The 12,720-nt window shown below is 40.9% G+C and overlaps 1 protein-coding gene across 2 annotated transcripts in view; it reads left to right on the top strand.

The window, feature by feature from the left end:
- The window catches only part of npr1b (natriuretic peptide receptor 1b), a 67,706-nt gene that overhangs the window by 52,235 nt on the left and 2,751 nt on the right, over window positions 1-12,720 (top strand). For both annotated transcript variants that reach the window (XM_042106938.1, XM_042106937.1), the window contains exons 17-21: window positions 10,351-10,519; window positions 10,812-10,958; window positions 11,202-11,325; window positions 12,137-12,205; window positions 12,436-12,610. In XM_042106938.1, coding sequence (XP_041962872.1) covers window positions 10,351-10,519; window positions 10,812-10,958; window positions 11,202-11,325; window positions 12,137-12,205; window positions 12,436-12,610 — 684 coding nt within the window. The remainder of the gene's footprint in view (window positions 1-10,350; window positions 10,520-10,811; window positions 10,959-11,201; window positions 11,326-12,136; window positions 12,206-12,435; window positions 12,611-12,720) is intronic.

Raw genomic sequence — 12,720 nt, 5'->3', positions numbered from 1 at the left:
GAGCAGTTTGTGTCTCCGTAATGGCACAGTGGACTCGTCAACTGATTGGATCATCTTCGGAGCCATACGCCAATCAGAGACTAATTTTTTTTGTGGGGCATGGTTATTGACATGGATTTGTGCTCCTTTTTGTGCGACATCCATGTGGTTCTTTTTGTGAAACATCTAAATAAAAACGCAGACACAGCACCCTCCACATATTGCCACCCTAGGTTAAGATGAATAAAGAGGTATTATATAATTAAAAAAACCTATCTTTTAGCATTTTATCTTGGTTTCACAATGACAACAATGAAGACATATCCAACCTTGAAGGAACACAAATTGATTGACTAATTTCAGATTAATAGAAGGCAATGATTAATCACTCAATTCGAGTTTTTCATCAAAGGCTAATCAAACTCACAGCATGCATAATTAGTTTATTTTTTAAACACTGATTGTTTGATTGCACATTTTTTGTCAGACTACTAACAGATAATATTATACTGTATTATATATATATACACCTCAGTATAATTTACTGACAAAATGCAATATTTACAGAGTAAAGCACACAAGTCAGATGATTTTAGTGTACTTTACTGATAGACTCTCAATATTAAAACCGCCATGCCAATATAATCCATAACCCCATTACCTTCTTGGCAGTGTCCCACCAAAAGAATATAAAACAATACATTACTTTTTCATGAACTTTGGAATATGACAGGGTAGTGGTGCTGGATACATTTATCATGGACATGCCCGGCTTAGGTTATACAGTGAGCATTACAGCTCCAGTTTGGAATGCTCCTTCTGTTTGGATGACTTTGTATCTGTATTTTACATGACTGTTGAATTAGACTTGGACATGGGGGTATAGTGACATTTCAGGAGACAGCCACATATCAGCAACCACTTTGGTTGAGTGGACCAGAGAGAAATGTGAGACAGATAAAGGACTTGCACTGATTCTTTATTTTGTACCTAAATCTCTTGAAGGTATCTGTAAGCCAAGCTTAATGTTAGCAACATTAGTCCTTAACCCTCAGCCACTGTAATTAAAATGACACCTTAATGACAAAAACAAACTGGGCAGAGTTGCTGCCTCATCTCCTCGCTCTTGGGTGTCATGCTTCATTGCCCTGAAACTAATATCCTGACACTGAGCTGAAATACTGCTATAATCAACTCTCTCCTAGTATTTATTTACACACGAGACCAGTCTTTTGTTCTGCTACTCAGAAATGCAAGACTTCTTGCAACCTCATGGTTCAAAGTCCAAATCCACTCGGCTTCAGAGTGCTTTGCACCTGTGGGTGTTCTAACAGTGGTACAGCACCCTCCACACCTGGTAGAGATGAGTAAAAGAGGTAGAATTTTTTGGCCTTTTATCTTAGTTTCACATTTAAATAAATGAGGTAAAATCCAACCCTGAAGGAAAGTAGATCTATTCTGAGAAGAAAAATCCTCATTTAGAGATATATAAGAGGGGGGAAATGGTGAGAGTGCTATCAAAGAGTATAGAAACCCACTCTTTGGCTGTTTGGAGTCGGAGAAAAAAATACGAAAAAAAGCCTTTGATAAAGACCCATGTGCTTTTAACAAATTGCCATACTTTATTAAAGGCTTATTTCATTTTTTTCTAAACAGCTTGTCTTTGTTTATTTAAAAACAAAATGAATGTAAAGAAATTAGTGCAGTGCCCTTTCAAACATGCTATTCCTGTAGAAAACCCGTAGCCCAATTACATGGCCGCAGGTAGGTCTGCTTTAAAAATAACACACAGACAGACATTCCTGCAATTTATAGATAAATAAATATTTCTTAACAAAACACACAAGCCACAGTTATCAGCACCCCTGAATTTTATTCTTTGTTAAGTTTCCCTTTTCCAATAAAAGAGCTCTTAGTCTTCTCCTAAAACAAGTTAGAGAATACAAAGCAAGGGATCTAAGAGCATTCCTCTTCACGGAATATCTCCAGATCGGACTTCGATTCCTAGGTCCTGTCTTGTGCCCTTCTCAAGCTCACCACACTGGTTTTCTATGGAGTTCAGAAACTAAGATATAACACCAAAAGTTGTTTGATTTTCTATCCCTTTTTCCAGTCATCTTTCCCAGGGGTGCCAATAAATGTGAAGAACGCTGTATGTCACAGAATCCATGGATTTCATACATGCCTGAACAATACGGACAAAGAAACTACTTCCTGTCACCCCTCACAACAACACATAACGACACACACAAATACAATTTCCCTCCCTCATAATGCTCACGCCCTCCCCCTTGTAATGTGCTCTGAACAAGCACTCTTGCAATGAGATTATAGAAGGGGAAGCCCATTTCTATCTGGTCCATTAAGTTATTTGATCATTCTTGGCAAGCAACCCATGCATCATCTCAGGCTCTCTGGTGGCCAGGCTAAGCTCCCCCCACCAATTATCACGAAGGGGCCACTTCACCACCTGAGAGGAGAGATGCACATGTCCTTCCCCCTGCACTACTCTGCATGGATACAAATAGATGAGCAGCACACACAGGCCTAAGCTCGACGTGTTGACTTGCTCCAGCTCTCCCATTTTCTGCAGGGCTGCCCCTGGGTTCTCCCTGTCTCACTAAACACTCTTGACATTAACTGGTGAAATTGAGCAATTTGTTTCTCAGCTGGTCACAATGGGCACCCATCCCACTGCACCGGTGCAGAGCAGGAGCAGTAGTTTTCTGTGAATCTGCACAATTATGTGAAGCTCCCAGTTTCTGGGTTGACTGAATCATATAACCTTGCTGTGAGATCAGCCAATTGTTGGCAATGATGATAATGCGGATGCACTAGTCTGGTTCATGGGCTCAAGTGTGTGCTGAACTGGTAGGCTATATGTGCAATTATTTCATCGTTGTACTATGCTGTCTCCCTACCCAGAGCCCCACTTAAAATCTGCCTTTTCAAAGTTTTGCCCTCTCCCACTTTGCTGTCTTTCACAATTGTTGCTTGTCTCTTTGCATATTACGTACATGTTAGTATTAGTCCATGTCAACCAATGACCTATTATGCTTATTTAGGCCTAATACCAGATGCATAATGGTAATCTGTCATACACCCGAATGTCACCACTGTCAAAACTTGAGGACCCTGTTGATGGATGAATGGATGAGGCATAATGTGCAAATATATGACGTCATGTGCAGAGCAGTTGTGATGTTGAGTGTTAGCATAACAGTTTACAGACTAACTGCAGAAATGGTGGGGGTTTGCAATTTATCCTGCTGAGAGTAGGCTGGTAAAAGCCAAACCAGCCACTGAGGAGATGTTTCTTTGTGCAGCTGGCTTGGCTATTTCTGTTTCCCTAAACTCATTAGCCACCACTAACAGTGCTACATCCTGCTTTTAATGCACACCATCCAAGTAGATCCCCATTAAGATGGGCTGGCCACTCACATCGATCATCATGCCTTCTTGAAATATAGACTCTCTCTCTACTGCCATATGCAAGCAAGGCAATAAGACCACAGGGTAGCATGCTAGTATGTGGGCATTGTGCTGCAAGTGAACACCAGGAAAGTATGACTAAACATATGTTTGAAATGTCATTGATACCTACAACTTTGACAGTATTCAGTCATTAAAATGTTGAATAACAGCTTGGTATTCTGAAAAGGTCTTGTGTTTTTTATTGGGACTTAGGGTGACCATTTCCATAACACCAAAAAGCAGGACATTATGCGGCATATCAATAAATTACTATGGTGTACATAAGACTCTGGTATACTCTCATTTACAATACAATTTTGTGTGGTTTAACTATTACGGCCAGGCCATCTCTAGGCTTTTATCCCGACATCGCACTGTTCTTATACTCTAGAAGCCACTGTTCTCACCCAATTTGGCCCACCATCAAATGCTTGACCTCTTTAGAGACCGTAAGAATAACTGTGATGTACTGACACAGGACTATAGAGGCTAGAATATAGTTTTTTCTTCCTGCCGGATTGCAAGCATCTTTGAACTGACCATAATTCAGCCCTCTAGGTCACTTGAATGGACTTAGAAACACAACTGAGCCCTAGCACCAGGTCTTGTGAAGCTTTGTGCAAAGGTAGATCAATATAGAATGAAAAATGAGTACTTTAGAGACCAAGATTTACCAAGGTATGCTTATGCGTTTTGTAAAACGCCCTATGGAAACTCCCCATAGGACTTTTGGTTACCCAAAATGCATACTGACAATAAAAGCCTTACTGTGTAGCAACCACTCTAGAAGCATAACCTTGGTCTCAAAGTAAAGTCTAACAGAGGTTTCTTGTAGACTATTTGGATTGTATGTCAGGTGTCCTGATATAGAATGACTACACAAAATATGGAATAATTACACATAAGTCTCTATTTTTGCATTTACTTTGTTGGTTCAATGGTTTTGTATAAGATACACTATACATCTGCACAACTAATATTGGATAAAACAACATGAAGATTCAATTTCTATGGATTCTTGTGAATATTTCAGTACCCAATATGTTGCATCTACTTATTGTGCTGCAGCTACCCTGCAGCCAGAGGTCAGGGTAGCACCAAAAGCGGAGGAGGGGGAAGAGGGCAGCAGGGATTCAATTTGACATTTTTGGATTCCCAAGAGTCCAAGCTTTCACATGGTGTATAATATCTATGCTACATAGCAAAATGGTGCATACAATTGATTTTGAATGTTGGGGGGAGGTGGGGATGGGGGGGTGGGGGGTGTCCGTTAAAGTTTAAAGATGATGTTTGTGTAGCTGAATAGGAAAAAATATTAATGAAAAGTCAAAAAGTGTTTGTTCACAGTATTTGTATTTATTCAATACCTTGTGGTGTGTGTGTGTGTATAAAGTATGTATACTCTTTTGATCCCATGAAGGAAATTCAGTCTCTGCATTTATCCCAATCCGTGAATTGGTGAAACACACTCAGCACACAGTGAACACACAGAGAGGTGAAGCACACACTAATCCCGACGCAGTGAGCTGCCTGCTACAGCGACGCTCTGGGAGCAGTGAGGGGTTAGGAGCCTTGCTCAAGGGCACTTCAGCCGTTCCTACTGGTCGGGGTTTGAACCGGCAACTCTCCGGTTACAAGTCCGAAGCGCTAACCAGTAGTCTAACTTTCTGTCAATGAAGCCGGAATACATGACGTAGCAGCACATAGAGCCTTGTTTACGTTTTTAACCAATGATATCTGCTCAGATATTTATCTCACACCGCTCTTAGTCAATCATTTGTTAGACTAGATATGTTACTGCATTGGACGTTGTGCTGCGTCCCAGCAAAGATTCTAGAACTCTGCTCTTCAACCCTGTCTCAAAAAGCAGGACAAATACGCGTCCTGCTTGATGTTGTGCAGGACGCAGGACAGGGCATTGAAAATCAGGACTGTCCTTCCTAAAGCAGGACGTCTGGCCACCCTATTGAGACTTGAAGCACAGCCAGAATTAGTTTTGTATTGGTCCTGATGCCAGACACCCCCACTGAAACAAGGGTGACAGAGAGTGAGTGTAGAATGATATGAGTGTTACAGAATTGCATTAGTGCTGAACATTCCACTCAAACTTAGCTGACCATCTGTTGGAGCTCATCTGGAACACAAAAACAAAGCTCTGTCAACACAAACACAAGCAAAAACAAAGCTCTGTCAACATAAACACATGATTCCTTAGTACTTTCCTCCGTTTGAGGACATTCTGTGCGTAGTCCTATGACTGGCCTTGAAAATGTCAATATCATTTAGCTAGTGTGCTCAGCGAAGCTCAGATGTGTCAGTTGCAGTCTGAGGTTGAGATTCTGTAATTACAGCTATATGGAAAAGCACTATGGTGCTATGACTATAAGATTTATATATAATATTTTATATATGTACAGTAGAATAGCCTTGCAGGCTGCTAGTGCTAGTTGCATCAGGAAAAGAAAGTCCTGGAATATTTGTGTTTGTGGCAGTCATAGGAAGTTTAAATATGAAAAAATATATAAATGACTCCCAGAACATAATTTGCATAAAAATAGAGAAAACAAAAGAAAATAGTTTTTACAGAATAGATGCGGAAAACCCAAACACTTTTAATTTTGTTAGGAGCCTTTGTGAAATACCCAAAGGTTAACCTTTTCATGAGATGAAAATGCAAACAAACAATGAATATAAAAGCTAACACAGACAAAAAATAGATGAAGGAGGTTTAAAAGAAGAAGGGATATGCATATGTAACGGAGGCAGACTGAGCTAGCCTGTGTGTAAATCCTCACAGCCCTAACCTTAAGAACGCTTCTAACCTCTGAGTTGTGTTAGATTTTAGTGGTTTTCTGTATGTCATTCTTTTGGTTCTTTGTTTAATACTGCAGAAACTGCGAGGACAGGATGTTTATTGTAAGCAGACAGAATGTTGTCACCTTACAATAGCAAATGGTGTACCTAACTAATTGTTCCCCCACAAGACGTCTTAATTGAATAAGGCTATATCACTTTCTGTTTCCCCCCCTCCAATTTGACCCCAGACGTGAATGTATATTCTGGTATTATAATTAGCCAGAAGTTTCCCAGATCTTTGCTTCAGTTTCTTACCTTGGCTTCACCTTGTAACACTGTGCTGTGCTGTGCGTACAACAGGGTTACCAGAACTCTATTGTTACATCCAGAATAAAGAACTATTCTTTTGCAAGCCAGCCTCAAGTTTTACCTGCTCTTAACTACTGGAATCTACTCGGTCAACTGTATCTCCATTTGGGATTAAGGAGACAATTTTAATAGCATTCTTCAGTTGGAAGCCTGGGCTTTTAGCTCAGTGGTTAGAGCGTTCGTCTCCCATGCCGGTGTGTGTCAAGGTGGCGTGTTCGAGGCCCGTGAGCGGCAAACGAACCGACCTTGTGACACATACAACAGGTGAGGTGATGACAGAGCAAAGCAAATGAGCAATCAGAATAGGTGTATTTCCTGAATAGCGGTACAAAATATGACCGCCGCTCAGTCCTGTACATCCATTCCGCGAAATTAAATCATATTAATGAATCTGTCTCCATCTTCTACTCCACCCCCCACTCTTGAAACTTTTGTGTATGCTTGTTTGGAATGTGTGTTTGCACACATTCTGCACACAAAGTTGCCTACTGGCGCTGCAAAGGTGAATAGATTTGTAGCACTTACTAAAAAATGTGTAGCATTGTTATAAAACCTTTAAAATCTCTAAACAATCACAAGTAGGGCAGTTCATGACAGTCCATCCATTGCAACTGGACTGATGAAAGGTACACCTGTAGGCTACATTGTATTTGGGAAAAGCAGAAGGTAGCAGCATAATGTATTTATTTATTTATTATTAAACAAAACAATCCCTGTCAGTTCCATGCAGTTTTCAACAGCTATCAAGAAGAGAGGTCATGTCATGGATTTTTGTGAATGTTTCTTCTTCTACATATTCATAAGTTTAGTCATCTAGTTCATATGATATTCAGCTTTATTGTCAATGCACAAATTAAATACCAGTAGTCTAAAACAAAATGCCGTTTTACCCAGTGGTGCAAATAACTGACATGTCCAAAAGGGACTTCATGAAATGCGTTGCGAGACTGTTCATACACATTTTAACGGGCCAAGTTGAAGAGCTACTGTCCGTTATTGTTTGTGCAAATAATATAGATAGATAGATAGATAGATAGATAGATAGATAGATAGATAGATAGATAGATACTTTATTGAAGGTCTCAGCAGCAGCATACATACAACACAAACACATTCTTTAACAGCAGAAAGAGTAAATAATATGCTGATTTATGTTCCCTTGCATTTTGCAACTATGAGGTCCATGGTTAGTCTGGCTTTCGCCAGACCAAGCTAAATCTTTTGACGCAATCTTTTGATTTTCACCCAGCCTAGTCCATGGTAGGCGCCCGATAGAAATATTGTTTAATTTTGCGATTGAGATATCCACGCACTGGCGCCCCCGCCCCCCGGTTTCAAAGCTATTCTAAATGCAAAAATGCATAGAGGGACAAAACCGTGGCTGTTAACAAACTATAAGCTATATAAGGTAGGCCCTATGATAGGCCTATTACACAACACAAATTGTCACTAGGCTATGCTGGCGACCCAAATAAAATCTCCTTTGGGAACCAATGGCTTACAGTATCAAGCGGACTTAAGCTGCCACCTCTTGGCGAAAAGTTAATAGTTTTGCATATCAGTAGTAGGCTAATACATTCACGTAGCTGGGTGAATGAAGTGGACACTTCTAAATGGAACCCAACCCACTGTACAGCTCAAGGTCTGTGGCTAAAGCAGCCATAATTAAAGCGTTATCATTGTTTAGATACTTCACACACACGTGTTTTTTAATCGCATAAACTACAACTACCAAGCTGGAATCAAAGCACATCGACTCCCCTCTCACACCCTAAACACGCACTTCGAACAAACAAAAAGCGCCTCAGTCTCACGGTATAGCCATAGGCAAAACTGTATCTGACCGGTGTAACGTTGGTACTAAATCATCCATCACAAAGAATGATTTTTGTAGCACGTACAACAAATATGTGTAGGTACAGCCCTGCCCTGAATACATCTCAGCGTGCGCTCTAAAACATCTGGTTTAAAATTTGTAGGCTGACGCATTTGATTTTGGAGATGTGCGTTAATAAATCTACATTGCGGCGAGTTGACACAAATGATTCACTTTGACGAATTTATGTAGTTTCAGTTACTTTACTTTGAGTCATGCTCTTCCTTACTTGAATCACCTTTGAAAATAGAGGATTGAAGTAGCCTATATGGGTGTTTGGGAATGAACGTTGACTCAGATGCTTTTTGAGACTTTGAGCAGAAATGTGCCATGTGTTTAGGATGCATTATAGACAGGTTATCTTTCAGGTAGCCTATATATTTTCCATTATAAAACCATCACGTAGCAGCTTACTCACTTAGCTCCTGTTAGTAGCCTAGGTTATGGTCATAAGCAAATGAGATTACAGTCGAAAGATATAATTAGTGCTGTTATCAATTTGCTTGGTAGCCTATAAACGCATTTATGGTTTTCTACAAATACATCAATAATCAAATCGGCCTCCATCACTCAACCATGCTAACGGTAACATTAAAATTATTTTACCTGCTATTGATAGGATTAATGTAGCCTACCTGCAGTAAAAACAAGCATGTCCGATAAACATTCTCAGATTTATTTTGGCTTCAAGAGGAAATGGGATGTCATGCAGAAATCATCCTACGCTTATTAGACGTTCTCTGCGGTAAACTAGTGTACAGTCTTGTCAATGTAGGAAGCGTAGTGTCTTTCCAACCCACTTTAGATTAACTTCCAACAAAATTACGTCTCACTGCAACGATGCGCCACCTAGTGGACAAACGACTACGTGACGCCAATACTGGAAATGCAGCCAAATTATTATTATGACCGCCGCTACGAAACTTGGCATACCCCCAGAGAATGTCAGGTTAATCATACACATAAAATTTGGTGCAGTTCTGAACATCTTAACTGAAGAGAGGGGCGATTAAAGCAGAATGATATTGCATTTTAATTTTTTACCGGGGGGGTGCAAATCACAAATGAGTGATTATGGGCTAGGTTGATGTGGCCCCTTGAGACCAACATACCATAAAAATGTCTTCATCCTCTGTGCCACGGTTCAGGTAGTTATTTAGGAAAACATTTTTTTGGGTTTCGGGGGGCCCAGCGTTGAGGCGGAGGGGGAGTGGCCCCCGGGGACCAAACAAAATTTTTCTGTAAAAGTCTAGTGGGGCTACATACCCACCAAATTTCATGTACCCCGGTGGTTCGGTGTCCCGGGTATCGTTGACCAAAAATTCAGGAAGTAGATGACTGTGAAAAAAACAAAAAAAAACAACTTTGACAATCCCTATATGACCGCTTCGCTAGCGGCCTCATAATAAGAGGCAGAGATAGTCGCTCGTGATTGAAAATATGTCCTTGATCAACCTCGTTTATGAGGTCATCAAATGGGTTAGCTTTATTTCCTGTCTCAGACTCGATGAGAGGATAAGACAAATTTCTGGTTGACAGACAAACCATCTTTGTAATGTCCATTGAATAATAATAATAATGTACAGTGAATCTATCTTGACTGCCCCTCACCTTTTATCCCTTTTCTCTTTTTCTTATTTTTGAAAAGTTTCATCTTTGCGATTTTCTGCCCTTTACTGATAGGGCAGAAGACAGGAGATGAGTGGGAGAGAGATGAGGAGTAGAATTGAGAAATGATTTCAGGCCAGACTCGAACCTAGGTCCTTGTGGGCACTAGACCCTTATGGTATATGGTATAGGATGCTGCCCCTTCCTCCTAACCTCTCCTCCTCGTCCTTCTCTGTGCTCCTCCACAGAGATCATTGACCGCCTGGCCATGGGCGAGTGCCCGCACCTGCGTCCCACCGTCAACCCCCAGATGCACAGTGAGGAGCTGGGCCAGCTAATGCAGCGCTGCTGGGCCGAGGACCCGTGTGAGAGGCTGGAGTTCAACCAGATCAAAATGCAGTTGCGCAAGCAGAACAGGTGTGTGGGCTGCCTGTACACAATGTCTAGGCCCAGGGAAGAGATGGGAGAGTACCCCTGTGCTCCACTGAGCCAGGTCATTTCATTACGGCATTCCAGCTGAGCAATTAGCTATAAAGCTCATAGTATGTCGTGGAAGTTCTTACCACTTGTTGACTGACTTGGACTTCTTTATCAAATTGTTTATGACAATTACGGTAAATGTGTGTGTGTGTGTGTGTGTGTGTGTGTGGTGCGGTGCGGTGCGGTGCTAATCAACAATTCGCTTTCCCTCCCACGTGTCTGACCGCAGGGAGCACAGCAGTAATATCCTGGACAACCTGCTCTCGCGAATGGAGCAGTATGCCAATAACTTGGAGGAGTTGGTGGAGGAGAGGACGCAGGCTTACCTGGAGGAGAAGCGCAAAGCGGAGGCACTTCTTTACCAGATCCTTCCACAGTGAGTCACGTATTCACCCCACAGCCTCTGGTTTCAAGCACGGTGTTTTGGACAAGTCAGATTGGGTCAATGATGCGTTACTGTGTAATTTAGATCATGCGCTGTACAATGTAAACACCTTGGTATGAGGTCATGGTGAAATCGTCATAAAAAATACAAAGGTTAATTGATGTTTGCCCTGCATTCATTTTTCCAGAGTTACAAAACCTACACTCTGACTCATTCCTATTGTGTGGTCTGCAGCTCAGTTGCAGAACAGTTGAAGAGGGGGGAGACGGTCCAGGCTGAGGCATTTGACTCGGTCACCATCTACTTCAGTGATATAGTTGGGTTCACTGCCCTCTCCGCAGCCAGCACTCCCATGCAGGTAGGAAGACCGAAATCAATGAGCACATTCCCTCTCTGTCTCGTTTCACCAGACCTGCAATTCTGCAGTTCCATCTTTAACCATGCACCATGCAGGCTTTAATAAGACTTTTGATGTTCAGAAGTCACACAATTAAGTTTTTTCATTTTACTTTCTTTGTAGCTGCTCCTGGAACACCTTTTCTTTTCACATCAAGTGTTTTTGCAGTTGCTAGTTTTAAGTCCAATCTAAAGATTTTCTCTCTTACTTTTAGTTCCTCCTGATGCACCCTTCTACTCATGAACTTTATTTTGCTGTTTTTTCAGTTTTTTAACTGCATCATAATTATGTTTTTACTGCCTGTTGTTTTACTTTGTTTTATTATGGTTATTTATTTGTTTATTTCATCCCTATTTACTTGAATTCATCATTTTATTTTTCATGTCTTTTATTTTAATTTTATCTTCTTATCTTTTATGTCTTTTTTATCTTTTATCTATTATGTCATCCCTCCTTCAATCCTTGTAACTCTGGGCTTTGTTTCTATGTTTGTATGCACAGGCAATTACTTCTCTGCATTATTTGTGAAGCACTTTGGGTCAACTCCTGTCCTGTTGTTTTTAAATGTGCTATACAAATAAAGTGACTCGACTCGATTTGATTTGATTCCCAGTTGATTTGATTCTCCATCTCTTTCTCTCTGTCTTTCTCCATTTCTCTCTTTCTTTCTCTATTTCTCTCTGTCTTTCTCCATTTTTCTCTGTCTATCTGTCTTTTATTCCTGTGGGGTCTCTCTCTGACAGCTTTGCCTCTTTGTTTGTTTATCACTCAGGTGGTGACCCTTCTCAATGATCTCTACACTTGCTTTGATGCCATCATTGATAACTTTGATGTTTACAAGGTATGCAGAGTCACGTTTCAACCACTCTTTTGACACCCACTTAGCCATAATGATGCCAGTAGATGAACTGAATCATGTAGGCTAAGAGTGCATGACTGAGTTTATGATGAAGAAATCTACTGATGCACTTGAAAAACACCTAATATATATCAAATATATATGGATATAAATCAAATCCATTCCTTGTTTAAAAAGTCTCCCGCATAACTGTTCTCCTGGTTATTCCCCAGGTGGAGACTATTGGAGATGCCTATATGGTGGTGTCCGGCCTCCCGGTTCGCAACGGGAAGATGCACGGTCGGGAGATTGCCCGCATGTCGTTAGCTTTACTGAAGGCTGTGCGAACGTTCAAGATACGCCACCGGCCGGATCAGCAGCTTAAACTGCGCATAGGAATCCACAGCGGTGAGTCTTGGACATGCTTATGCATTGAATGCCATGTTAATAGTATACAAATATTTCACAACAAAGCACCTGTAGTTTAAATTATATGAATTGTCCATATCCTCAATGCA

This window comes from Alosa sapidissima, chromosome 10 (genome assembly GCF_018492685.1).
Source record: "Alosa sapidissima isolate fAloSap1 chromosome 10, fAloSap1.pri, whole genome shotgun sequence".
In the NCBI taxonomy this organism is placed as follows: domain Eukaryota; kingdom Metazoa; phylum Chordata; class Actinopteri; order Clupeiformes; family Clupeidae; genus Alosa; species Alosa sapidissima.
Note: the sequence above shows the minus strand (reverse complement) of the source record. Positions and strands in the feature narration are given on the sequence as shown.